Raw genomic sequence first — 24,410 nt, forward strand, 5'->3', positions numbered from 1 at the left:
AGTCAAAGACAACACAAGTAAACACAAAATGCAGTTTTTAAATGAAGGTTTCTATTATTAAGGGAGAAAAAAAAATCCAAACCTACACTTTTTCACACCATTGTATACGTAAGTGATTCTTAGCTAATGTTTATTATATAAGTGTGTGTAAGGGAATTCAGGGACATTGTGTATAATAAGGGTTACAAAACGGTACCTAAGGACTACAAATGCTTAACTAATGCTTAGTTAACCTTCATTAAATATTCTCGTGCGTTTCTAATGAATATATGTGTCTAACTTTACAACAGTAATAGTGTTGATTTAACACTGGTGAATTTGCTGTGTAGACTCAGAAAAACTGCCACTGTGGCGGTAACTTTTGCTGTCACTGTGGTACATATTAATGCCTTTAATTAGGAAAGATAATTGTACTGTATTGTATTATAATTGTAGATTTTAAAATTGTGTAGATTCCATATGCACCGTCTTCAGGACTTTTATTATGTTCTTTTATTGTGCACGGATCTATAATGAAAGATTACAGATATCCCCTCTCCTTTGGAGAAGAGAATGTAATGTACATTTATAATAGAATGGGAATAAGGAATACACAGAAGAAAGACATAATAATCTACATTTATACATAAACAGACAGAAGACATTATATAAACATGACAGCTTCCATTGTAAAAATTCTGTAGAAATATAAAAAGAATGTAGCTTTATAAAACATCTGGATAAAAACTCAGCAAAATTCTGGCAGTACTTTATTTTTACCCTAAAAGTACAGCAAATTTTTAACCTTAAATCTTGTACAAATAATAACACATGCAACACATTAGAAGTTCAGACAGAGGCCAAACAAGTGAATATTTTACAGAATATTCATGTTCCACTATTTTGAACCATCCCACTATAAGCAGAAGAATATAAAAGGTATAAAAGGAGCCTCCACCAGAAGCTCAGTTACTTCAGTGAAAATGGGGTTGCAGATAACACCAAACTTGGTGAGAGGATTGTCAATCAATCAGTTAAAAATGTGCATGTGATGGTGAATGACCTTTAAGCCCTCAGACTGCACTGAATAGGAATTCATCATGCTGCTGTTTCACTTAAAATAGTTTGAGAAATGCAACATGACACTTTGTTACACAAGGTGAAAACCATCAGATTCAAATTCTACAGAGTTCTCTGGACCTGAGCTGATGTCAGACGGACCAGAACACAGTGGAAACCTGTGCAGTGATCACGTGAGTCCATGTTTGAGTTCGAAAAGCAGACGTTGAGTTCTGTGCCAAAGAAGAAAGGAACAGTCCAGACTCTTACGAGCCAAAGATGTAGAAGTCTAAGTCCTGGCAGACTTATGCATGTGGGAAAATATTGTTGTGGAGGCATTTATTGGGATTTGGACACAGAATCTACCACCAGTGTGATGTCTTTTCCTGGGGAATCCAAGGTTTGACATAAACTGTGAACAGTGGGTCTGATAAATGCATATATGTATTAACTCTAAATGAAATGATATCCACAGTGGCTAATATAATAGACTCTAATAACATAATACCATAATAGACTACAACTCAATAGATGTTTCATGCACAAACTGCTTACACAGAAAGGTCAGAGTAGTAAATAAAACAATCTGTTCATTTACGATAATCTAGGGTGCTATAGTAGGCAATTATTAAATAACTCCAATTTAAGAGAAAATAAAATCAAAACTCAAGAAAGCAATGAGAAATAATAAGTAACATATTCTTAATCTAAGTGTAAACTATATATCAACCAAATGAAGACAAATTAAAATGCCATCACTCAGCAGGACACTGCCAGGCCTCATTCTGCAGGCGCTACAACAGTGTTATCAGTGCTGTCTTTATCTCTGTCCTGTCTTCAACATGAAGAGGAGAAACAGACAAAGGAGAGCACAGACTTTGGAGCAGCTGGAGTCTTGTAACAAGAGAATGGACTCCACTTACAGAACTGCAGCGATTAGTCTCCTCAGTTCCCAAACACATAAACAGTGTCAGTCAAAGGAAATGTGATGTAACAAAATGGGGAACATGTCTCCAATCCTCCTTTTCTGTGTGTGGCAATCATCAAATGATGAAAGTGTTTATATTTACAAAATAGAGTCCAGTTCTTTAGTCACAATACTGGAAATCCGATGTTTAATAAAGCTTACACCATCACAGATTTGTGTTTTAAACTCAGAAATAAATTGTCACTGTAGTGGTACCAGCAAGAGTACATCTTCTCTACGTACCTTTAGTTAACACAACTGGACTTTAACAGGTGTGTGTGTGTGTGTACGCTTATGTATGTGTGTGTTTGTGAGGATACATATGGTAAGGATCTTCTGCTTCTTCCACATTGACGCTGATCTGTGGCAGAACATTTGGGGAATTTTGCTGGAAGTGTCTTACTGAGAATCAGAGGAGATGTTTTTCTCCAGCACTGCAACACACACAGACACACTCCATTTCATCATCAGAAACATCACAGACAGTGTTTAAAGAGGCAGCTGTTAAATCTCAGATCACTGTCGGTTCTTACAGTGCACAAATAAACAACATTATTTCACACACTGTCCCTGTGGAGTAGTGAACAGAACTAGTTTAACACAGTAACTCTTCAGCGCTGATGGAGTCGAATGCTACAAACTCTTATTAAGATTTCTGTCAGATATGAAGAGTGATGTAAAAGTTGATCCTGTGTTTTTAGTTGCGGGTTTAAAGCTCTGTCTCTGTTCAGAGAGACAGGCCTGGTCTTGTACCAGTGGAAATTAATAACCAAGATGGTGCAGCTAAAGTTCAGTCTCTTTATATTTCTGGAGAGCTGCTGCTCTGTCGATACTGTGTCCAAAACCTGATACAGATCACCAGCTCATTTAATCAATACAGGACTCAGCCTGCTTCTGTGGAGACGTTGTTCACCAGGCTTCAGCGAACAGTGTGACGTAATTGTGGAAATAACAAATATCCACAGACAGTGCAGAGGCTTCGTTCACAATGTCGGACACATGGCCACTGGGCAAACTCCAGGGACAAAGACACTACCTGACAAAGCCTATGATTGGTCGACAGGAAAAATTAAATTGCAGAAAGCATATGATTTTGTGCACTTTCGGCTTTTGTGCAACTCTCACAAAGGAAGTATACTGTGGCCTTCAGTGAATCATTATCTAACTCAGCTGGTGGGAGGCACAGTGGCACTCCAGGTGGTTTCACTAACACACAGCTCCACAGTCTCAGGGTCCTGGTTTTAATCCTCACATCGAGTCACGATCTTTGAGGAGTGCTGTGTATTCTCACTGTGTCTGTTTGGCTTTTCTTAGGGGGCTAGACGATGAACCTTTTCTTTTGGTAGCTAGACTGACAGTGCATATAAGTCTACAGGTGTGAGTGACTGTGTGAAACTGTCCACAGATGTGAGTGTGTGAGTGACTGGGTGAGTGTGTGAAACTGTCCACAGGTGTGAGTGACTGTGTGAAACTGTCCACAGATGTGAGTGTGTGAGTGACTGGGTGAGTGTGTGAAACTGTCCACAGGTGTGAGTGACTGTGTGAAACTGTCCACAGATGTGAGTGTGTGAGTGACTGGGTGAGTGTGTGAAACTGTCCACAGGTGTGAGTGACTGTGTGAGTCCCCAGTAATGTCAGGTAGGTTCTGGAGCAATAACAGAATATGAATGAATGAACTCAGGTAGTACAGGGTTTTGTGTGTGTGTGTGTGTGTGTGTGTGTGTGTGTGTGTGTGTTTGTGTGTGCGTGTGTGTTAGATTTGGCCGGAAAATTAATTTAAGTAGAGACTACTTCAGAGAAGTTTCACTAAATTTAATACAGATTTACTCCAAAGTTTGTTTATTTTACTCCCAAAATAATTACATATAAAACATTTTAATAATTTATACGTAACACAGATTTACCCCAAAGTGTGTTTCTAGAGAAGGAGAGAAGAGTGTTACCCAGATTTGGCATTGAGATGTTCATAAGCTTCCTCCTTCCTAAAAAAAACAACAAAAAACACATTTCCTATGAGATTAGGGTATTACTGTAAATCTGTTAATACAAATATATGGATGTAAAGTTATAATAAAAAAGCATGACCCTTTAACTCAAACTACACTACCGTGGAAATAGTTAAAAAAAATTCAGTATATATTTTCACTCATTAGTTAATAACATAATATTATACACTGATCAACTGTAACATTATGACCACCTCCTTGTTTCTACACTCACTGTCCACACAGCAGCACTTTGTAGGTCTACTGGTACAGACTGTAGTCCACATGTTACTCTGCATACATTTTGATCCCTTTTTCACCCTGTTCTTCAGTGCTCAGGACCCCCACAGAGCAGGTGAGATGTGGGTGGATTATTCTCAGTGCTGCAGTGACACTGACGTGGTGGCGGTGTGTTAGTGTGTGTTGGTCATCCTCTAGTCCTTCATCAGTGATGGCTGTGGGTTTTAAATCTTCAGCAGCACTGCACCAGCACAACACACACTAACACACCACCACCACGTCAGTGTCACTGCAGCGCTGAGAATGATCCACCACCACATCACACCTGCTCTTTGGGTGTCCTGACCATTTGAAGAACAGAGTGAAAGGGGAAAATAATGGATGGACTACAGCCTCTAGCTGTTGAACTACAACGTGCGGCTGTGGTCAGTGGAGCTGAGTGAATGAACAGTGAGTGTAGAATAAATGAGGTGGTCATAATGCTATGGCTGATTTGTGTATAAAACATCATAATGTATAGGATTTTCATTTCAGATTAGAAACAATATAAACACATTAATATCTTAAATGTTAATCTCAGGGCTAACATTAGGATACCATTGTAAATGTACTTTAATATGAAAGTAGTTTCCAAATTATTGTACACACTCAAATCTGCTAAAATCTTAATCTTGTGGGAGACCCAGTGTGTGGAGCAGAAACTGGTTCATTCAGGGGCTATATGAAAAAGTCTAATCTTGTGAGTTATACTTCACAGAAATAATTTAAAATATTAAATAATCACTTTCATAAATTGATATTTGTTATTGTAAAATCACTGACTGCACCTTTAATGAACATTTGAATTGTGTGGAGAGAGACAAGCCCACCTGCAGCTTTCAGTCTGTCTTCACTGTGGTTCTGACCTTCATCATAATCATCGACAGCTGAAAAACAACAAGAATGAAGACTGATCCACATTGTCCACTACTTTGAAACATATCCAATGTCCAAAAGTTAGTGAACGCCTGATTGCCCAGGATTTCTTTTAAAATGAAGGACAGTCATCATGATTTTTTGTCTTTTTACAATAGAAAAGTCTATTTACAGGTAAGTATTTACAGTAGATTTATACTACATTCCTGTTACGATTTGATACCATTCAGCCACAAAAACATCAGTGAGGTCAGGCCCCCATGGTGAAGGATTATTTCTGGATCACAAACACCAACCCACTTCATCCATCACTCCAGAATATAGAATATAATTCCACCACTAAACAGCCCAATGTTGGTGGCGGGGGTCTTTATACCTCATGCTTTATAACCCTCCAGACCACACTTGTGACCCTAGGCTCATGTGCATTGGCTCTAGAGTCTCAATCATTTTCATGCTTTTAGAGATAATACATAGAGGTAATACCCTTAAACAAGAGGAATTCACTCATTATGAGGTGTCTACAAACATATTAAAGAGAATATTAAAGAAAAAAAAGAAACAGTACCCAACATTGGAATATTGAAGCAGTGAATCTCTCCAAAAAAATATAACAATTGAATATTTAGTGAAAAGGAACGAGTAAATATGAAAAAAACACTTGTGCACCTTAATGTGTATTAGCCCTTTAGTTAATATCATTCATTCATTCATTGTCTGTAACCCTTATACAGCTCAGGGTTGCGGTGGGTCTAGATCCTACCCAGAAGGTCAAGGACCTCCGTGAAGCTGGCCCCTCATATGATGAGAAACAAAATGAAAACGTGTCCTTTTGTTAGTGCTGCGTTTGTGGCCCAAAAATCATCGTTTGTGCTGGTACCGTTTCTGAAGAATAAGACAATATATCTTATTACCTGTTATATAAGGCAGCCTCTCATTAGTGGCCAAATCACGCCTCAGTGGTCTCATTCATTAGTGCCTCGTTTGTGCTGGTTTGTGCCGTTAAAAGAAACGTTCGTGCCATTTTCATTCTTGAGTTATTTAGCTATAAAGTTTCAATGAGTGACGTCACTCAGTCCCTCATCAACGTCCAAATCGCTCCAAACTGACTTCATTCGTTAGAGCTGCGTTTGTACTGGTTTGTGCCGTTAAAATATATGTTATAAAAATATAACATTTACTTTTTGAGTTATAGGCTAAGAAGTATCTGCTTGAGCTGGTGACCTCACTCAGCCCCTCATCAACGTCCAAATCACGCCTCAGTGGTCTCATTCGTTAGTGCCTCGTTTGTGCTGGTTTGTGCCATTAAAAGAAACGTTCGTGCCATTTTCATTCTTGAGTTATTTAGCTATAAAATGTTAATGAATGACGTCACTCAGCCCCTCATCAACACCCAATTCGCACCAGAGTGGTCTCATTCCTTATTGCAACTTTTGTGCTGTTTTATTTTTTGCTGTAAAAAATTTGCGCTTTTAATTGGGTGATATGTATATTTAAGTATTTTTAAACATCACCCAGCTTCCCCCATCAGCTTCCAACATATTTTTGTACATTGTTTTTTGTTCAATGCTTCTCTTATTTATACTGTTTTTCAACTTTTGTTCGTAACTGCATATGGATTTTTTTGTGATTTATTACGTGACTGCTTCATTTGCCACGTGATCGCCGTGCTGACAGTGTGGATGAGAGAGACAATGAACCTTCGTTTTGATGGTGTTATGATGATGAGTTATCTCGCTTTTAAGCCTATCGGGTCATAATGTTTTGAGGAGAAAACTAGGATTTATCGAGGAACATTTAACACTGTGTTACGCTGTACTGTGTAGGTTTTTTTATTCTCTCTCTCTCCCAGTCTCTGTAAAATTCTAGGTTCTGCAATCTGTTCCTGTCCGTGTGTTTGTTCACCCGTCTAGAGTTCATTCCAGATTCCAGTTCATGTATTTGTTCATCGTCTGGTCCACCATCCAGTCCATGTGTTGTGGCTTTCACCGTTTCGTCTACGCAACTCGGCGGGAATCATAAATACGTCTGTGTGTACGCTGCTAGTCAGCCGTGTTTTGTGCTCTGTGGTTTGTGTTGTGTACACTGAATTCTGTGTTTTCCTGGTTTTGACTTTGTGATATTCTAGTTGGGGGCGGCACGGTGGTGCAGCAGGTAGTGTCGCAGTCACACAGCTCCAGGGGCCTGGAGGTTGTGGGTTCGATTCCCGCTCCAGGTGACTGTCTGTGAGGAGTTGGTGTGTTCTCCCTGTGTCCGCGTGGGTTTCCTCCGGGTGCTCCGGTTTCCTCCCACAGTCCAAAAAACACACGTTGAAGGTGGATTGGCGACTCAAAAGTGTCCGTAGGTATGAGTGTGTGAGTGAGTGTTGCCCTGTGAAGGACTGGCGCCCCCTCCAGGGTGTATTGCCGCCTTGCGCCCAATGATTCCAGGTAGGCTCTGGACCCCCCTGCGACCCTAAATTGGATAAGCGGTTACAGATAATGAATGAATGAATGAATGAATGAATATTCTAGTTGGACTACGAGTTTGTTTTTGCCCCTTTTTGAATACTAACGTTAGGTTTGTTGTTTGTAAAGTATTCTAAACACTGTGTATATATTTCACCAGAGTAGGGTTGGCTGCCGTTTGTTTTGGGAGTGGGTTTTGTGTGTGTTTTTGTGTATAGATAGGGAGTACGGTAAGGTATTGTCTTTTGTTTCCTTTTGTTTTCACTTCAGAACGTTAGAGCTATTTGTGAGTCAGTTAGGAGGGGTGTTTGTTTGTTATTTTAGTCGGCATAAGGCCATCGTGAAGTTCATTGGTGTTTGGGTCATTGTAAATATCATATCTACAATATATATATTCTATTCATTATACATTCTGTGTTTCCGTTTGTGTCCTTTTTTTCACTTTCACATCTCTGTTACAGTTATTCCTTTCTCATACATTAATTCCAACACACACCTCATTCTGTTACGGCTCAACCCTAGACTGGGTGGTAACAATGGGAGAAATGAGACAACAACCACCATTCACTTTTCCGGTGGAACTGCTATACATATTTGGAATCCAAACGTTCAAGTAAGGTTTTTATCAGCTCTCTTGTTAGTTGGCATGCTATGTTCTCATGTGTTTGTATACATCCCTATTCTAACTTCTACATCCTCACAGACAGTCACCAGGAAGGGCTTAAACCCCAGGCTGGCCTGGGTGTACGGCGATATATCGTATAGAAATATTCCTTAATTAAAAGAGCACAAATATTTATTTTAATGGCGCAAACCAGCACAAACGAGGCACTAACGAATGAGACCAGTTTGGAGGGATTTGGACATTGATGAGGAGCTGAGTGACGTCACTCATTGTAACTTTATAGCTAAACAACTCAAGAAGGAAAATGGAACTAGCGTTTATTTTAACGACACAAACCAGCACAAACGAGGCACGAACGAATGAGACCATTTTGGCATGATTTGGCCACTAATGAGGGGCTGCCTTACGTAACAGGTAATAAGCAGGGGTGCACATAACATTTTTGGTCTAGTTCTCAAAGGAGCACCTAAAGATGTTGCTTGGTGCTCACATTTTACAATTCAGGAAATACTACAAGCATTCATCGTCACTACCCTCCTGACTGCTCTCATCACCCTCTTCCTCCCTTTCATACATGGTGGATGATGATGAGGGCTGACATCTTTCTCCCTGATTTAGCCTACGATGAGCTGTGTGCATCCATAAATCAACAGCTGCCTTTGGGTCAAATGTCTCTGTTGTGATCCTAGACAAGAGGATGTGCATCAGTGATGAGAGTCGTAAGTCTGATAGGTGGGATCTGTACTTATTTTTTATCATATGGAGATGTGAAAGTCCCCTCTCACATGCCGCACTGCTCAATGGCAGTGTAAGGGACAACAGAATGACTTTGTGAATGTTGGAGTAACTATCTGGATTGCTCATCTTCACTATGTTGATCAAGTCATACACAGAGGAGGCTGCCAAACGCTTCCCTGACTGCTTTAAACGCAGCCATTCTCTTAGAGTGGCATCTCTGTCAACAGACAAGCTGGCCTCATATTTCTGGAGCATGTTACTCAGTGTTTTGTTACCAAAACTGTGGAGCTGCTGCATTTCTTGAGGCCAAGTTGAAGGATGAAATACTACAAATTGATCGCATGATTTGAGTGATTCATATCTGCTTTCAATCTCTTGAATTAAACCTCTCAATACATCAGTCTTGTCCCTGTCAGCATCAGCATTGGAAACAGCTTCTTTCCTGTACTCGCCTTCATTGTCAAGTAGTAGTGTCAGCTGTCCAATAGCTACCATGAGCTCATCTTTGCATTCACCAATAGTCAGCTTCTCTTGCTGGAACTTGAGAGATGTGAAGTGCAAAATCTTTCCAGTGTCAAGCATGTTGGCTAGAAAACACTGAAAACGCTCTGTGCCTATATGTTTTAGGTCACTGTCATCACTTGTAGCCACATGAATTTGAATGGCAGGTAATAGCCTCCATATTTTCAACAAAGTCTCTTGTCTCCATGCAGACCATCTAATATTGTGAAATTTCCCTAGTTTGACAAAGGCAATGCCATTCTCAGCACATATTTTCCAGCTTCTTCTTCCTTTCATCACCTAAACCACAAGCATGGAAGAGCTGCATAAGTCCAGTCACTATGTCCTGTGCTGTTCGGTTCACACCCAGATTAATTAATCCAAGGAAATCTGAGGTAATCTTTCTGTTGTTAGACACAGACACAATGTACACAATTTCCTGCTCCAGTTTTGTTATGTCTTCTGATCCATCAAAAAGCACACCCCAGAATTCGGCCGCTTTCAGTTTTTCATTCAGTTCTGAACTGATTGACTGTGCAATGCACTGAAGGATGTGGGCTCCCCCTTCTCGGGAATGATATGCACTGCCGACGTTCACTCCAAGCCTTTTAAAAAGCACAATATCCTCCTCATATGAACGCATGGGACGTGCATGCTTTGCTTTGTGAAAGGCCAACAGAAAAATATTACAAAGTGCTTGACGCTGTTCTTCACTGAGTTTATCCTGCCACCTGTCCAGGGGTTGACTGGATTTCTGATCAAGGCTGAGCCTGTTATCTATAGTTTGCAGTATTTTCATGTGCTCTTTACTCTTCTCGTGCTTTTTTGTTCCTATATAAAAGGCACTGCTTTTATCCACGAGACTGGGATTTTCACGGCATTATTTACACCACATTTCTGTGCAGTCATCATCTGTTTGGAGCCATGCTACCTCCTGCAGCCATTTTTCCGCGAATACTTTTTTTTTACCTTCAGTCTCAGTCTGGCATTTCTTTGGAGGTGGTGGAATACCAAAGTAATTACTTAATGTAGCTTGTTTCTTGGACATGCTGATAAATCGGTGGGAATCTTAAAACCAGTAAAAAAAAAAAATAAGCTAGCGCTAGTTATCAAATAAGCTAACTACTCTCTGGAGCCCACCTATGTTATCGTGGCCCAAAAACGCCAAACATAATGGTGCGCAAAACACGCTTCACATTGCAATTCACGTTGCGCATCGATAATTTTGACCACGCATGCGCACCACTTATGTGCATCCCTGATAATAAGATATAATGTCTAATTCTTCAAAAACAGTACCAGCACAAACGATGGTTTTTGCAGCACAAACGCAGCACTAACAAAAGGACACATTTTTAATCTGTTTCTCATCATATGACACAAGGCGGGACACACACTGGATGGGGCCCCAGTCCTTAGCTAATATGATTATATATATTTATAAACAAACTTCTTTACCCAAAGTTGGAGGAATATCCATAGAAGCAGCAAGTCGATCTGTGAAAAGAAAGTAAACATTTAGTGAACAGCAGAGAGAGAGAGAGAGAGACTGAGAGATGGCAGAGAGAGAGAGAGAGAAAAAGACAGAGAAAGCAGAGAGAGAGAAAAAAAATATACAGTGAGAAAGAGACAGAGAGAAAGCAGAGAGAGAGAGAGCCCATGATTACCTAAAGTTAGAGGAATATCCATCGAAGCAGCGAGTCGTCCTGTAAAAGAAAAATCAATATTTAGTGAACAGCAGAGATGGAACAGTGGAGAGTAAGTAAGAATAAAAGAAAGATACAGAGAGCAAAATGGAGATAGGATGATGGAGAGAGAGAGAGAGAGAGAGAGAGAGAGAGATAAAGAGACCATTATTACCTAAAGTTAGAGGAATATCCATCGAAGTAGCAGGTCGTCCTGTAAAAGAAAAATCAATATTGTGGCATGCTGGACAAGGAAGGAGGCTTAGAAGGATTCAGCATAATGCAGAACTGTCGTTTATTCCTCTTTCAGTGAATAACATAACACGTATTGCACCTGAATATAGCGGTTACCCAAGTCGGTCAATGGAAAGGGACCCAGTCACCAGAATACAATGGTTGAAGTGGTGCCCGCGCTTGTCTCAATGGTCCTTTCTTTGCCGCACAAACATCCCAACAGTGCACGTAAAGTTCCACATCTGAGCGGCAGCCGGGCCAGTAGAAACATTGCCGCAAACACTTTATAGTCTTTGTTATTCCAAAAGGTCCAGATCCGGGTGAACCATGAACAGCCCGTAAATCCGTATCTCGCAGAGCTCGCGGAACCACAGTTTGTGTAATTCTATGCCCATTAGACGGGTCTTCCCAGACGCGACACAAAACGCCCCGCACCAGCTTTAAACTGTCCCAATTGGACCACAGTGCCTTAGCCACAGGGCCAAACGGCAGCACGGCGGTCCAATCCGGCTGATTAGATGACTCTAGCCCGTGAAACGCCCACGCGATCTCCCGGTCCGCCATTTGCGCTTCACTGAATGTTTCAACGGGCACACATGCCAATCCAGTATGTTTGGAAACAGTGGGTGTGACCACCGCACACTGTCCGATCTCGACAGATTTTTCCTCAACACGCCAACAGTACTTGCAGTCCGAAAAAATGGGACCCCATACACATATGGCCGGAAATGGTCCAAGCCTGTTACCACAGCCAACAATTCCCACCGCGTGACGCAGTAGTTACTCTCTGCCTTGTCTAAGCGCCGGCTGAAGTATGAGATTACACGTTCGTCCCCGTCCTGAATTTGTGACAACACGGCCCCTAACCCATGGTCACTCGCGTCCGTGTCCACAATGAAACGCTCGTCTAGTCTAGGGTATGCCAGAATTGGAGCGCTGCATAACCGTTGCTTTAGTGCACAAAATGCCCGTTCGGCATCATTGGACCATCGAAACTTAATGCCTCCACTGGTTGGTGCAACGGGGCCGCAATGTCCACAAACCCCTTAACAAACGGCGGTAGTAGGATGCGAAACCAAGAAAACTGCATACCTGTTTTACATTACATGGAGATGGCCATTCACGAACTACCTCTGTCTTTCTCGGGTCGGTTTCTATGCCCCGATGCTCACAATGTGCCCGAGAAAAGCCACGCACTGCTGCAGAAAATTACACTTGTCCGGGTTAAATTTTAGGTTCGCTTTCCCGATTATGTTCCAAACTAACTCCCAATTGGACAGGGCGTTCTCGAAATCGGGCGCATGGACCAAAACATCATCCAAATACACCACGCACTTGTTTTTCGGAACCCCGGTTAAAACACGCTCCATCAGATGCTCGAATGTGGCCGGCGAATTACAAAGCCCGAACGGAAGAACAGTGAATTGCCACAACTCAGTGCCAATTGTAAACGCAGTTTTCTCCCTATCTGAGTCTGCTAACGGTACCTGCCAATAACCACTGCGCAGATCCAACGAACTGAACCATGCAGACCCAGATAATTGTTACAATGTATCGTCAATGCGCGGGAGAGGGTACGAGTCCCCCCCGGTAACAGCATTTAAATGGCAGTTTCCTCCAAAACCTCCAATTTCCGTCTTTTTTCTTTGTGAGAACTACGGGCGCGGTCCACCAACTACTCAATGGCTCGATGACGCCAGCGGCCGCCATTTCACGAATTTGTTGCTCCGCTACTACACGCTTTGAAAATGGGAGACGGTGCGATCTGAGCCGGACCAGTAGAGCATCTCCAGTGTCAATTGAATGGGTAGAAAGCCCCATTCTGGTGCAGTCCCTTTCCGAAGCAGCTAACACACCCTTAAATCGATCTAACAGGTCCCAAAGCCAGCGTTTTTGCGGTTCAAACAGCCCCTGGCTGCTATGTTGCCACAATTCATGTAATGGACTGAGGCTTCCCACAGAAATTGCCCCCCCAGGCGTACCATTCATGTCCGCTACGCCTGATTCCACAAGCACTTGTTCGCACGTTAAATTTTCATCACAAACCTCAACAGAACGCCCATTTAGCAACAAAGTCCCACGCTCGAAGTCGATGACGGCCCCAACACGCCTCAAAAAATCCGACCCCAAAATGCACGGGTCCTTAATCTGCCCAACCCAAAACGTGTGTGAAAAATGATGGTGATATTTCTGCGCCCCAGCAGCCTAATACACTCGCCGGTAACCGTGGCCAATTCAACATGCTCGTACGTTACATCAGAAAGCTCACCAAAGGCCTCGGTAAGCAACCTAGGTTGAACCAGAGACACAGATGAGCCCGTATCTATAAGGGCCTTATCGAAGTCTTGCCGAAGCAACATCTGATATAGTGTCCACTTTGCCCGACAACTCTTGAAGAAAACTTAGAGGGTAGAATTTCACCACCGGGAGCCACTGCGACCCTCACAGCGGGCTCGTAGCGGCGTCCGCTCCCAGCATAAATTCTGTCCTCAACGTGTTCTCAGCCCCTGGTGGGCTCGTGGCTGCGCTCGTATCTGCCGGCGTCATTCGCTGGTCGGAGAGAAGCAAGCTGGCACCGTCCGGCCCGTCACAGCTCCTCTGGGACTTTTTGCCGCTCTTCCGACGGGCACCTTCCATCTCCCTCCGCATCCGTTCGATCTCCTCCATGATTCTTTCCAACTCGCTCCGGAGAACCACTTCTGACACCAATTGTGGCGTGCTGGACGAGGAAGGAGGCTTAGAAGGATTCAGCATAACGCAGAACTGTCGTTTATTCCTCTTTCAGTGAATAACATAACACGTATTGCACTGCAATAAAACACTTTTCTTACACAGCCAGAGTGGCTGACAACACCAAAACATTACCACAACACGAAAATGGTAAGTCACATAATTATTCAAATTAACCACATACAACAACACAGAATGAAAGCCAAAAAGACGATGCACAAGACCCACATAAACTACTACATAAATTGAAACACTTAAACAATTATTACAATAAAACATGACTATTTACAACCCAGGTGTTTATGGGTAGTGACGGTGTATGTAGCCCACCTAATCCACATAGTGGCCGATGCCACAATATTTAGTGAACAGCAGAGATGGAAAGGTGGAGAGTCAGAAAGAATGAAAGAAAGACACAGAGATAGGGTGATGGAGAGAGAGAGAGAGAGAGAGAGAGAGAGAGAGAGAGATGGAGAAACCATTATTACCTAAAGTTATAGGAATATCCATGGAAGCAGCGAGGCGTCCTGTGGAAATAAATGGAAATAAATATTTAGTGAACAACAGGATTTGAAACTGGAGTTAATTAATGGGCTTAGTTCTTATTTAAAGAACTAATTTAAATAAACCTAAATTAGCCTGACCGCCACTAACTGCAAATCATGTGTGACACAAGCATCACTAAAATTTCAGTAATGGGGCTATTGATAATTCAGGTACAAAATAAAAATCTTTCTCATTAGAGTCCTTGTGATTGACTTAGACTTGTGGGTAACGTTCTGGGTAATTAAAACTGAAATGATTCATTTAACATTTCATGTGGGTCCCTGCCTAATGAAGGACATAAGGCCCCTTCTAGACAGACCCGCTATAGGCAGACTAACTAATATTACTGAGGGTTAAAACATGTCCTGGGTAAAAGTCAATCAGAATCGATATGTTAATTAGCAAATGCATATTCTTAATTCACCATTATTGCCTTCATTGATATTGTTTGTTTGTGTGGTTAAGAAATTTAACAGCAGAGTACTCACTTACGTATAACCTTTGTTCTGATTACTTAATTCAGTGTTTGGTGAACATTCCTTTTATAAACAGGTGATGGACTAACCTTTGTTGATCAGTCTGTGTTTACTGAGGTTCTGAGCATCATCTTCATCATCATCAAGTTCAGCTAAGAGAGAAAGAGAAAATACACCAAGTTTGGTTCTCAGCTCAGGTAGGAACTCCACACTACGCCAGTGGGAATCCTAACATTGCACTAATCTTCATCTACAAGATGTATATGTAAATATTTTTACTATCAGTGTTTATCTAGCTTCAGTTGTGCTGCGTCTGAAACACAACTCAAATTATACCTGTCCTACAGAGCCGCACATGGACTACAGACTTTGGTAAGTGAAGCTGAGAAATGGATGATGAGTTTAGAGAAGTGTTGGGCAAACTGCAGCCTGTGGGCCATATACGGCCCATTAGGCTGTTTTATCCAGCATTCTAAGTATTTAAAATATGGTCCTAAAACCACATTGATTTCACCTTTTTCCTGCAAAATCCTGCATTCATCTGAGTCCACTAGATGGCACACTAAGCCAAGTCTATTTAACAGATATTCATTCGTCACATTTGCCATTGAGTACTACTATAGAGTCACCAATCACACCAGTGTGATCTAACCACTAGTCTGGTTTAAGACGTCACACGTAAACCGTTAACGATTTGTGTTGTTTTGTGTTGATTTGTTTTGTGTGACTGCGATTCACCAAGCAAAAGAAAAAAAAATACAAATTAAAATTCACCCATAAACATTCATATAATAAAATGAGTCTGATATTTCATTTATATTTATGAATAATAAATAATACTAATATGAAATTGCCCATCCCTGGTTTAGAGAGATCAACATTACCCAAAGTCAGAGGAATATCCATTGAAGCAGCAAGTCGTCCTGTAATAAAACAATAAACATTCAACATCAGAGGTAAATATGATGTTAAAAATATTAAAATTACCCACATTTTAATATTAGTTGTTACAAATAAAAAGTGTGTTGGTATCTCTCTGAGACGGTTTGAGGTTAGTCAGAGGGATATCTTTCTGAGACAGTTTCAGGTGAGTCAGTGGGCTATCTTTCTGAGACAGTTTGAAGTGAATCAGAGGGGGATTTCTCTGAGACAGTTTGAGGTGAGTCAGTGGGGTATCTCTCTGAGACGGTTTGAGGTTAGTCAGAGGGATATCGCTCTGAGACAGTTTCAGGTGAGTCAGTGGGATATCTCTCTGAGACAGTTTGAAGTGAGTCAGTGGGGTATCTCTCTGAGACAGATAGAGGTGAGTCAGTGGGGTATCTCTCTGAGATGGTTTGAGGTTAGTCAGGGATATCTCTCTGAGACAGTTTCAGATGAGTCAGTGGGCTATCTTTCTGAGACAGTTTGAAGTGAATCAGAGGGGGATTTCTCTGAGACAGTTTGAGGTGAGTCAGTGGGGTATCTCTCTGAGATGGTTTGAGGTTAGTCAGGGATATCTCTCTGAGACAGTTTCAGGTGAGTCAGTGGGCTATCTTTCTGAGACAGTTTGAAGTGAATCAGAGGGGGATTTCTCTGAGACAGTTTGAGGTGAGTCAGTGGGGTATCTCTCTGAGACGGTTTGAGGTTAGTCAGAGGGATATCTTTCTGAGACAGTTTCAGGTGAGTCAGTGGGCTATCTTTCTGAGACAGTTTGAAGTGAATCAGAGGGGGATTTCTCTGAGACAGTTTGAGGTGAGTCAGTGGGGTATCTCTCTGAGACGGTTTGAGGTTAGTCAGAGGGATATCGCTCTGAGACAGTTTCAGGTGAGTCAGTGGGATATCTCTCTGAGACAGTTTGAAGTGAGTCAGTGGGGTATCTCTCTGAGACAGATAGATGTGAGTCAGTGGGATATCTCTCTGAGATGGTTTGAGGTTAGTCAGGGATATCTCTCTGAGACAGTTTCAGATGAGTCAGTGGGCTATCTTTCTGAGACAGTTTGAAGTGAATCAGAGGGGGATTTCTCTGAGACAGTTTGAGGTGAGTCAGTGGGGTATCTCTCTGAGATGGTTTGAGGTTAGTCAGGGATATCTCTCTGAGACAGTTTCAGGTGAGTCAGTGGGCTATCTTTCTGAGACAGTTTGAAGTGAATCAGAGGGGGATTTCTCTGAGACAGTTTGAGGTGAGTCAGTGGGGTATCTCTCTGAGACGGTTTGAGGTTAGTCAGAGGGATATCTCTCTGAGACAGTTTCAGGTGAGTCAGTGGGATATCTCTCTGAGACAGTTTGAAGTGAGTCAGTGGGGTATCTCTCTGAGACAGATAGAGGTGAGTCAGTGGGGTATCTCTCTGAGATGGTTTGAGGTTAGTCAGGGATATCTCTCTGAGACAGTTTCAGATGAGTCAGTGGGCTATCTTTCTGAGACAGTTTGAAGTGAGTCAGTGGGGTATTTCTCTGAGACAGTTTGAGGTGAGTCAGTGGGGTATCTCTCTGAAACAGTTTGAAGTGAGTCAGTGGGGTATTACTCTGAGACGGTTTGAGATGAGTCAGTGGGGTATCTCTCTGAGACAGTTTGAGGTGAGTCAGGAGAGCTTCTCTCTGAGAGTGTTTGAGGTGAGTCAATGGGGTATCTCTGAGACAGTTTGAAGTGAGTCAGTGGGCTTTCTCTCTGAGACGGTTTGAGGTGAGTAAGTCAGGTATCTCTCTGAGACAGTTTGAGGTGAGTCAGTGGAATATCTCTCTAAGACAGTTTGAGGTGAGTCAGTGGGGATGTCTCTCTGACACGGTTTGAGGTGAGTCAGTGAGGTTTCTTTCTGAGACAGTTTGAGGTGAGTCAGTGGAGTATCACTTTGAGACAGTTTCAGGTGAGTCAGTGGGGTATCTCTCTGAGATAGTTTGAGGTGAAGCATTGGGGTTTCTCTGAGACCGTTTGAAATGAGTTAGTGGGGCAGCTGTTTACTTACAATATGTTTACTCAGTTATGAAAATAAGAGCAGGGGCAACTATAAACTTTTGCCCACATCTGTATAGATTTGAAGGGATGAGGAGAATCACACTCACTTTTTATTTGGATGATTCCTTCATTCTGCTCTTCAGTAATCTCAAAAACTGGGAGAGAGAGAACAGTGACAGAACAGAGAGATGAACAGAAACAGAAAATTGTGGGATGGGCTTAATGTTTATAAGCATAACACTTTGTCATTAAAACTATAGCACCCAATAGACAATCTGTAGGTTTCAATAATACATTTGTGCCATTGCTTCTGTTTGTTTCACTCTGTAGTGGAAAATAACTTTACAGAGTGATTCATTCATTTTATTTAGCAAATAAATAAATAAAAATAACAAATATATAAAATAACATTATTAAATTAAAGGAGCAGTAAATCATTGTATCAACTAACAGCAAGCACGAATTCCAAAGATCAATAATTATTGTCTTCCGTTTTAAAATTTTCAAACTTTATTATTGAAATGTTTGAACATGTTTATGCCCCACAATGCAGGTCTTCCACATGGGGGCAGCCCAAGAGTTTTTGTGTGTTCTTACATCCTCGTGTTCTACTTTGACATCATCTTCCACTGACCAAGTTATGATTCAGTATTAAAACACCAACATTTGTTTAAGTACCCAGATCTTGTTATTGGTGTGTATAGAATAACCAGAATGTATTTGTCTTTAAGAGCATGTAATAAATACATTTTAGAATACTCAGCCTCAGACCAAATTCTCATCCCATCTCATCTTCTTTTCCGCTTTTCCATTTCAGGGTCGCGGTGGCAACAGGGCGAGCAAAGAAGCCCAGATGTCTCTGTCCCTCGCAACATTCACCAATTCCTCCTGGGGGATCCCAAGGCGTTCCCAGGCCAGCCGGGAGAAATAATCCCTCCAGCGTGTCCTGGGTCTACCCCGGGGCCTCCTTTCAGTTGGACGTGCCTGGTATACCTCCATTGGGAGGCGTCCAGGAGGCATCTTGATCAGATGCCCAAACCACCTCAACTGACTTCTCTCAACGCGAAGGAGCAGCGACTCTACTCAGGAACTTCTTATAAACCCAATTTAATCCTTTACTCTGTTTATATTAATAAACAGCCCCCGATACAATGATACTGCGCCTGATACATTCAATACATACAATGTGAAGACAAACAGCTAGAGAAAATGTCTGACTGCTGCTTTAATACTGAAATTACTAAGAAGAAAAAGAAGGTCTCACCATTAAAGTATTCTCCATGAACATCTTTCTGAGGAAATTGCACTGTTTTTGTTTTAATTCTTCGTAACTTTCTCTTAAAGCCATAAATAATGGAATTAATCCATCCAGTGATGTGGTCCCAGATTAGATCAGTATCAAAAACACTAGCTGAAAATTCTCTGGTATGTCGTCTTCGTTGCCAGTTCCTGAAATCCCGATAAACAAAATACGAGATAAGACATCTGCTTACAATAATGAGCACATCTTCAGAACTCCAAGCTTCCCCTTCAGTCTTCTTCTCATTGTAAAAATCCCAGTCTTCCAAGAGCTTCTCTAGACATTTCTGCACCAAATAATCCTTGGTGATTTCACAGAGGCTTGGAGATTTATACTGGGGAATCTCATCATCCAGAACCACACACTGAACACTGTCCACAGCGTTAAAGTAAAGGAGGACCTTTCTGTTGTGTCTGTATTCTATCAAACTCTTCAGTACCATCACATCTCCATTGGAGGATCTCTCAGTCTCACAGAGACACCTCTTCTCATAGTGATGAGTATCTGAAACACACAGAAACAACACCTTTACAACCTTTTACACATTTACACTCTACACTTTGACCAGAGCAGCGTCAGTAGCAGTGGCAGATGCTGGTCTTTCAAGGAGGGGAAGCTCAATTTCGGCCTACATCATAAAATGTGTCAGTTTAATTATATGTAAATTCTACCTTCCGTTCCTTTTTAAGAAAATGATCTGTGAATGGTCTTTTCCAGGAACTTGAATAGTGTCCTCTCAATGGCCAGCAGAGCTAGGCTGCTTAAACGGCCTTGGCCCATGTGAAGTGTGTCTGCCTGTGCTCCCATGGATCGCTGATTCGCTCATTTCGCTGTCAATCAAAAAGGGATTCAGCCTCAGACAGATCATCCAATCATCAGGCAGAAGCTGAGCGTCCAGGCCAGCCGAGGCCAGCCCACTGCCCCATAAACCCCCAGAGATGCTGAAGGTCCGATGGGCGGGACAAAGCCCAGCATTTATCCAATGACTCGTTTCGTTTTGCTGCTTCGCTATTGAGCATCCACACTGTTTAAAGCACTGTGAAGCTGCCGGAATGATTGAGAGGAAAGCCGCGTCTTTACTAGTGATAATAAGCTGATTCTGAACAAAAGTTGAGCGCGTTGTAGCGCATAGTTATTCAATGACGTGTACACACAACAGTAAATATTTGATCACTTATTTTCTTACATTTTAGGGGAAGCTGAGCTTCCCTTGCAGTCTTAGAGCAACTGCTGCTGGTTAGTAGATAGGAGTTACTTACTTAAGAGAGAGCTGAGACAAAAAGCAAAGCTCTCACAGCTACGTCCCAACCCTCACTTTTTGTCATGAGCTCTGTGTAAAGACAGAAAGAATGAGATCGCGGGTACAAGTGGGTGAAATGAGTTTCCTCCACAAGGTGTCTGGACTCTCCCTCAGAAATAGGGTGAGGAGTCCAGTCAACCGGCTGGAGCCCATTGAGGTGGTCTGGGCGTCTGATCCATACACCTTCTGGACCCCTCCCTAGTGAGGTGTTACGGGCATGTCCTACTGGGGGGAGACCATAGGGCAGCCCCAGAACAAACTGGAGAGATTATATGTCTCGACTGGCCTGGGAGCACCTCTGTATCCATCAGAAGAGCTGGAAGAGGTGGCTAGGGAGAGGGAGGTCTAGTTTTCTTTACTCCGACTGCTGTCTTCTACCCAGATTCAGATAAGCGTTAGACAGCGAATGGAAAAATAAATCCACTTTATGCCCAAAAACGTATAAGTTGAGAAACTAGATATTGGATCCTTGTTGTGAGAATTTGATGGCATTCAGCCACAAATTATTATTGGATGATTAGTTTTGGCAGTCTAGCTAGCGAGGCACATTGGCAAAGTAGGTAGTTTCGCAGTCACACAGCACCAAGGTCCTGGGATTGTGGGTTCGAGTCCCGCTCCGGGTGACTGTCTGTGAGGGGTTTAGTGTGTTCTCCCAGTGTCCACAAAAAAAAACAAAACACATGTTGGTAGGTGGATTGACGACCCAAAATTGTTCATGGGTGTGAGTGTGTGTGACTAGCCACTGGAATGCATCACATTGTAGCGTTGGTCTCACAAGCTCAGATAAACAGGGAGGGTTGTGTCAGGAAGGGCATCCAATGTAAAACTCTGCCCTGACTGAAACTGTAGTAAGTAGTAGTAGACTGACTGAAGTAGTAGTAGTTCTGGCACTCTAGTTCATCCCAAAGGGGTTGGATGGAGGTCCATCATTCCAGAGAACACAGTTCCACTGGTGAACAACTCAATGCTGAAAGTCTTTATACCTCTGAAGGCCACACTTAACAATGGGCAGGATGACCTTATGCTCACCTTTGTATGTAAAAAAATGACCTAAATAAGTAGTGTCTCATACCTTGCTAAATATGTCTATATATAATATTTGTATACATATATTAATACATATATTGATTGCCTTGACATATACATTCATATTCCTTGTATTCATATTTATTCCACTTATTATTGTGCAGCAATCACAATATATTTAAATGTATCTATTACTGTTATACCTATTGAGCAGCTGAATTCTCACATTATAAGTAGTTTCTAGACACTTTTAGACATTAATTGTGATGTTAATGTGACCTATGCTATTGCTACTGGAGGTTTACAGTGCTGTTGATTTGTCTAAAAAGCTGAATGGACGACTGACCATTATAGCTGATCTCCAGCAGGTGGAGGAAAACATCAGATTCCTGGAGAAATGTGGGTTTCTCTCTTTTCACTTCTGTTCCTCTCCCCCAGGACCCTTGTGCCTGTTCTAAACCCATCTTCTCTCCTTCTTCCTCAGGGAACTGGAGGTCATCACTGGTCATTTGTACAGGACTAAAGTGAACAGTGTGGATGTAGTACAGCGAGGGTCTCTCTGTGGGATTAAGAGTAAAATAATTACTTCAAGAACATGAATATGTGTGTTGTTCTCTCTTTGAAGGTGTCTCACAAACTAGACAGTGGTGTTATGTCTCACTGAGGAGACTAGACCAAACACAGGTTGACAATATCTGTAAACATTAATGAAAGGTAATACATTATTAACCAGAGGACTTTTATCTTATTAAATCTGTTGAAGAAATAAAAATGTCCTATTGTAATCTTCAACTCCCTCTGTAGTTCCTATTCAAATATCTATTCCAGACCCTCCAAATTACTGTTCAGTGAGTCCTCACTGTTAAACTGTGCAACAACTCTGTTCCAACTAGTAACTCCACAACTCCCAAAGTCTAAGTTAACGGACACACCTTCAGACACACACAGTTTTTGGTGTTTCTTAAATGCCCTTTGTCCTCTATATTTTATTTCATTTTCTTGCTGGTGTTCTGTGTCATACAAAGGTCCCGAAGGAGTGCTGTTTTATTGTGTACTCGTACACAGCTAAAATGAAAATAAAGCCTCTTAAACAAACTTGACATTCCACCTTAAAAAGCTTGTAAAAGTGCTTAAAAGTAACAGCTTCACCATTTAAACAACAGATTGGCGAATTATCTCTTCATTAAAGAGGATTTAGCCCAAAAGTGCTATGGTGTCCCAACCTCCCTCAATGTATTTTACAGTTAGTCAACAATTAAAGTTACCTTTCTGAAGAGTGGACACACTGTGGGTCACCAGGAGCAGCAGAAAATATGACGAAGGTGCCATAATCACAGCAGTTAATCTCCAGACTTTCAGGTGTCAACTGTTTCTGTCTTCGACAGATCTCTCCATGCGTCTGGAGTGTCACGACTCTCTGCAAACTCAGAACTCAGTCATGTGCCCCACTTTCATATTTTACACTATATGCTCACAGTATATGATAAAGGAGAACATGCAGGAGCAGTAAATAATAATAAAAAAATGTTTATGACAGTGATAATATCATGAGATGCTTTGTAGTCCATGTATTAATCAGTTTATGTTCCACAGAATTAGTCGTGCACTCAGAGGTGGCCTTGTTTATTACAGGTCTAGTCCAGAATTACCGACACATCCAGGCCACTAGGATTCAGTATAACACTGAGGCACCAATACTGTGGGTGAACTCTGTACAGCAGTAACAGTCTGTGCTCTTCTAGGAAAACTTTACACTGTGTTAGAACTTTCCTGTGAAGATTTGATAGCAGCCACATTCACAAACATTAGTGAGGTCAGGTTCTGATTTTGGACGATTGGTTTGGGAGCACAAACAAAATGTGCAAACAACTGCAATAGACACATTAGATGCGCGCGTGCAAGCACTCGAGTGCCGAATAATTCATCTTAACTACTGAAAAATATGATTTCAGGACTAAACCCAGTTGTATAATTGGACATAATGGCCATGATGGAATATCCATGTACATAAGAGTATCGTGTGATACGGAAGATATGAAAGTATTTAAGTAAAAAAAGGCTGGACTCTCATCAGACTAAAACACAATTCTGATCTCCAAAGCAATACCACACGCACTGATCACAGAGAGTTTACACATTCCCCCCATAGTCTCTGAATTAAGCAGAGAAACACTTACTCTTTTCCTGAACCGACACAAATCAAAGGAAGACAAACCCGGAGTTCTCTCCACAGCTCTCTCTCTGAGAAACGAAACTGAAACTGAGCTATTTATAGCCTCTGGACTGCAGAATCTCAGCGGAGGGTCTCATTTTATTAAAGCAGAAATAAATCATTTTTACCACCAGAAAGTAGCAAGACAAATTCGTGAAAGTGATAGTTTACGTACAGCAGTTAGGTGCTGACCCTCTCACCTAGAGAACTGTGAAGATAGTAACGAGTGAAATGGGAGACAACTAATCATTCCTGGGGAAGGGGAGTCAGCTAATTTGGGGTACAGAGTATTTATTTATTTATTTATTTATTTATTTTCAATAAAGATCTCAGACGTAACTCATGCTTGCTGGTCCCTGAGTTTATGCTTTGTAAAGCGGGTCTTCCACAAGGGGGCGACCACGTCCGTTACATCTATAACCAGTAGGACTAAATGCCTGTAATACAATAGAGAAACACTTTAATGATACTAAGAGCTTGTCACTTTAAAAGTGGATATACCTTATATATTTATAT

The 24,410-nt window shown here is 41.7% G+C and overlaps 1 protein-coding gene across 2 annotated transcripts; it reads right to left on the minus strand.

Annotated features, from left to right (window-relative positions):
- Positions 1-481: 481 nt before the first annotated feature.
- On the minus strand, positions 482-23,916 carry LOC136694116 (uncharacterized). 2 transcript variants are annotated; one of them, XM_066667502.1, is made up of 14 exons: positions 23,860-23,916; positions 22,948-23,099; positions 22,029-22,241; positions 19,321-19,860; positions 18,164-18,211; positions 16,012-16,050; positions 15,217-15,279; positions 14,594-14,632; positions 11,317-11,355; positions 11,124-11,162; positions 10,915-10,953; positions 5,100-5,156; positions 3,949-3,987; positions 482-2,439 (listed from the first exon to the last, which is right to left on the minus strand). In XM_066667502.1, exons 2-14 carry the CDS (start codon positions 23,009-23,011, stop codon positions 2,405-2,407), a joined length of 1,254 nt encoding a protein of 417 aa, XP_066523599.1. In that variant the 5' UTR covers positions 23,012-23,099; positions 23,860-23,916; the 3' UTR covers positions 482-2,404. The 2 variants fall into 2 exon arrangements, with proteins under 2 accessions (XP_066523599.1, XP_066523598.1); XM_066667501.1 differs by having other exon boundaries at positions 3,910-3,987.
- Positions 23,917-24,410: the final 494 nt, after the last annotated feature.

Source organism: Hoplias malabaricus, chromosome 4, assembly GCF_029633855.1.
Source record: "Hoplias malabaricus isolate fHopMal1 chromosome 4, fHopMal1.hap1, whole genome shotgun sequence".
Classification (NCBI taxonomy): domain Eukaryota; kingdom Metazoa; phylum Chordata; class Actinopteri; order Characiformes; family Erythrinidae; genus Hoplias; species Hoplias malabaricus.